Raw genomic sequence first — 3,541 nt, 5'->3', positions numbered from 1 at the left:
TCTTCGCAATCACTCTGATATCTGCCATACCAATGACCGTAATAAAAATTGTAACAAATCCTCATGCATGCAGTAGTCCGATTTCACTGAATAATACATACGCTTAACGTGGTTCCTTATGCACACTGACAATTCCATATTCCGTATTTAACGAACGTTTCTGTTCATACACAACAATAAGGATAAGAATGCAATGTGAGTGTATTTTCTTATCACAATTGTGAGTTATCGGAGTGGATGACTGGAACAGACCCGTTACTCGGTCTGTACTTGCACGTGCATTCGTCCAACGAGAGTTCGATACTAGCCCTTTGGGCCTTTTTTAAAAACAGCCGACAGGTTTCGCGCCGGAATTCCATCGAGCTACAGAAACACACCATGCCCATGATGGCGTGATTCAGAACAGCCAACAGCTGGAAAATCTCACCCAGAAATTCAAGCTGAAGGTACTCCAGGCGAGTTCTAATCATATGGGCAGGGGCCTGTGTCATAAACACATTCATTGTTGTGGCCGGCAGCGCGAGAAGCAGGTAGGTAGTGGCCACTGTCAGAGCCGCAATGCTCAATTTACCGTTGTCGAAGCTTGAGGATCTCACACTAGGTTCGGAGTTTTGACATTTGTGTTTATTGCAAATCGCAATAAACAACACCGTGTTGAATAAAATTAACAGGGACAAAGGAAGAAACGTGTAAATAATGCCTGACACCCAAGGCCATACGATAGAGTGGAAATCCTGTCTTTCATGAGGAATGGTACAGCCGTATTCCGCATGGAGTTCGACAGTCCACATCGCGTGAATGCTTACCAAGATCAATCCTATCTGAATGGAAATGATGGAGATTTTGGCCGAAAACATGTTGCAGAAGGTCTCCGCTGTGCGGTGATGACAAATGCTGATGTACCTGTCAATGACCATGGCCACGCAAAACCAGATCGGAGAGAAGAACACAACGTTACAAAAGAACTGACCGATCCTGCACAGCCCGTCGGTGACGTTCCACAAGGGCGTGAGACGGGCCATAAGGCACAACCAGTCAAGCCCCGCGCCCAAGTAAAGGACAAGGACGGAGGCCACGAAGAACGCCTTGAGGTAGTACCAAACGGAACTCTGTCGGAGAGTGGAACTCCTATGAAGAACGGCTAGAGCCAGGGCGTTGCCGATAGTGCCTAACATAATGAGCACGGGAGGCACTACTTTCTTTAGCATTATTTTAGTGGCAACAATTGAAGGCTCTTCCTGTAACACCCAGTGCAGTCCCACGGGGGAGCCATTATTATTCCGATAGCCAGAGAAGATTGTGTTTTGGCTGGGAGATGTGATATTAAAACCTTCCGCTCCAGACATGGTAACACGGGGTATTGTCTAACAACGTTAGGAAATTTAATATTATATTCCGACAATGAACGTCAGCAATTGTTAATGTAAAAGGATGCCTTCCAGCTCTTGGACTCCATTAAGTCGAAATTTGTCATTTCTGCCTCATTCGATGACAATGCTCCGTAAAACATCTGCAACAAAAAAGAGAGATTGAATGAATCAATGAATGATCATGACTTCAAAGTAACACACAACAACATGGAGAAAGTTAAACTAGAGCTGAAACGTCAGTGTAATGGAGCCACTTTGGCAGTATTAAAGCCCTGTACAGTCAGAAAAATGAATACTTTGTTTTATAATTCCATCAAGTAATAAAACCTAACAACTGGATGGTGTACACATAGCCATTTTGGAATGCCCCTGTAACCTTTTAATGTGGGTAACACGAGAGGGAACGAACAAATGCCAGGTAGTAATTCATGCTAGCTCCGAAGCTTTTCTACAATCAAACTTCGATTGACGACCTTTCTTGGCAATCACATTCCGAATTTACACATCAGTTTACGTGCCTTAAAATACCAAGACACCCTTACTTTAAAACTTTGCGACGAAGTCCGCCACTCATCCTATTCAAGTGGCTGCAAAGATGCTTCCTTCCACAATAAACAACGGCGCAAAGTTCGTGTGTGTTTAACGACACATATCTTAAGTAGCGGGAAAGGACGGTCTGTTTAGAATCTTGCTGCTTCACTCGGCAAATTCAATAAGTACTGCCTTTGCGCTGTCAGTACTGAGACAGGCCTGCTTCACTACAGGCGTTTCCAGCTGGTGCCGTTTACTTCAATGACTCGTGCTGTTTCAATAAGCTTACAGAGACGTTCAACGGGTGATGTGTCCTCTGAACACTATGGGATCAATAACAGAATTCCCCGTCCATCCAGAAACGAAGCCGAGTGTGTATTTGTGGTTTCTACGCCACGGAGCGACTGCAACGCTTTCATATCGGCCACATTATAATGCTGGAGGATCAATACAGTGTACTTGTTGTAAAGTATCTGGCTCTGAGTTTGTGTGGAGGACGGTAAGTATTTAGGCACATACTGGTCAGCAAGATCAGAAGAAAACCCCAGTCTGATGCTTTCAGAGCAATCATTAATTGAAAAGGGATGTACATTTTATGTGGTGATTAAAATCATCTTCAAAGAGTATGTTTCTCTGCTGTATTGGTGTATAGCGCGCTCAGGATTATTTTATACTTAAGCATAACCACAGCTATCGATTGATGTTTAAGAAAATATACATATACGTCACAGACGACTATATAACATATGTCTAAGTGACACATTCTCAAGAAACAAACAGGCTTTTCAAGTATCATGTACAGTGTGGTCATTGCATCATCCCTTTTCTCTACAATTCTTTCTTTAACATAACACGTCACACACATTTTCGCCTAATAAATACCATTACTCTAATTAAACATCCAAATGGGGTTCCTTCATTTTTTAATCCAGGGTAACGCTGATAAAAATCCGCCTTACTGTGCAAGTTTAGTTTTTGTTACTAAAGCTTGTCGAATTCATCAGCAGGTAATGACTATTCCAATGTGGTAATGTACGAGTTCTGTGTTATCATTTTGCCCACAAATCGTTATCACCTTGGTAGAAATAAAATGTTTGTTTGATTAGTGTTTATTGCACCTGTATAAAGGTGATCAGGTAAATGGGCCGGGAAAAGGAAAGTGCCCGGCATAAATCACTACCCATGGCCAGTTAGCTGCCAAAATTCCCAGCTTAAAGCCGTGGCCAATATGGCGATATCTAGATTCCAAGACGCTATCACATTGGTCAGGGGCCTGACGGTTACAACGAGCGAGGGCTTCAACGAGTCAGGATATTTGTGATGTTTGTCAGCTAGGTTAGTGGTACGTCAGATCCTTTTAAGATAAAACAGTGTTATGTATATATATTTACATATTTATTTAGATTGCGTTTTCAGACATGCTCAACAGCATGTAACACCATACCTAGGGGCGTGGCCGTGGTCTGCTGGCTTCACCAACTTGCCTTCAATTGCCATGACCTTCGGCGTACGAGTTCAAAACTGACCTTGGACAAGGAATTTATAGACTGTCTTGGTATCACTAAGTGGTAATCGACTCTAATTATCGTAGTCTAAATTTCCTTGTAGTCCGCTACTCTTCCAAAAATACCGTGAGCAGG

The 3,541-nt window shown here is 42.8% G+C and overlaps 1 protein-coding gene across 1 annotated transcript; it reads right to left on the bottom strand.

Moving 5' to 3' along the window:
* Window positions 1–212: 212 nt before the first annotated feature.
* Window positions 213–1,346, bottom strand: LOC135475815 (probable G-protein coupled receptor 139). Its single transcript, XM_064755755.1, has one exon. It carries the CDS (start codon window positions 1,344–1,346, stop codon window positions 213–215), a length of 1,134 nt encoding a protein of 377 aa, XP_064611825.1.
* Window positions 1,347–3,541: the final 2,195 nt, after the last annotated feature.

This window comes from Liolophura sinensis, chromosome 9, assembly GCF_032854445.1.
Source record: "Liolophura sinensis isolate JHLJ2023 chromosome 9, CUHK_Ljap_v2, whole genome shotgun sequence".
Taxonomy (NCBI): Eukaryota; Metazoa; Mollusca; class Polyplacophora; order Chitonida; family Chitonidae; genus Liolophura; species Liolophura sinensis.
Note: the sequence above shows the minus strand (reverse complement) of the source record. Positions and strands in the feature narration are given on the sequence as shown.

What these genes read in the sequence shown, in the direction of transcription:
- LOC135475815 (XM_064755755.1), bottom strand. Translation starts at nt 1,346, where the DNA reads ATGTCTGGAGCGGAAGGTTTTAATATCACATCTCCCAGCCAAAACACA.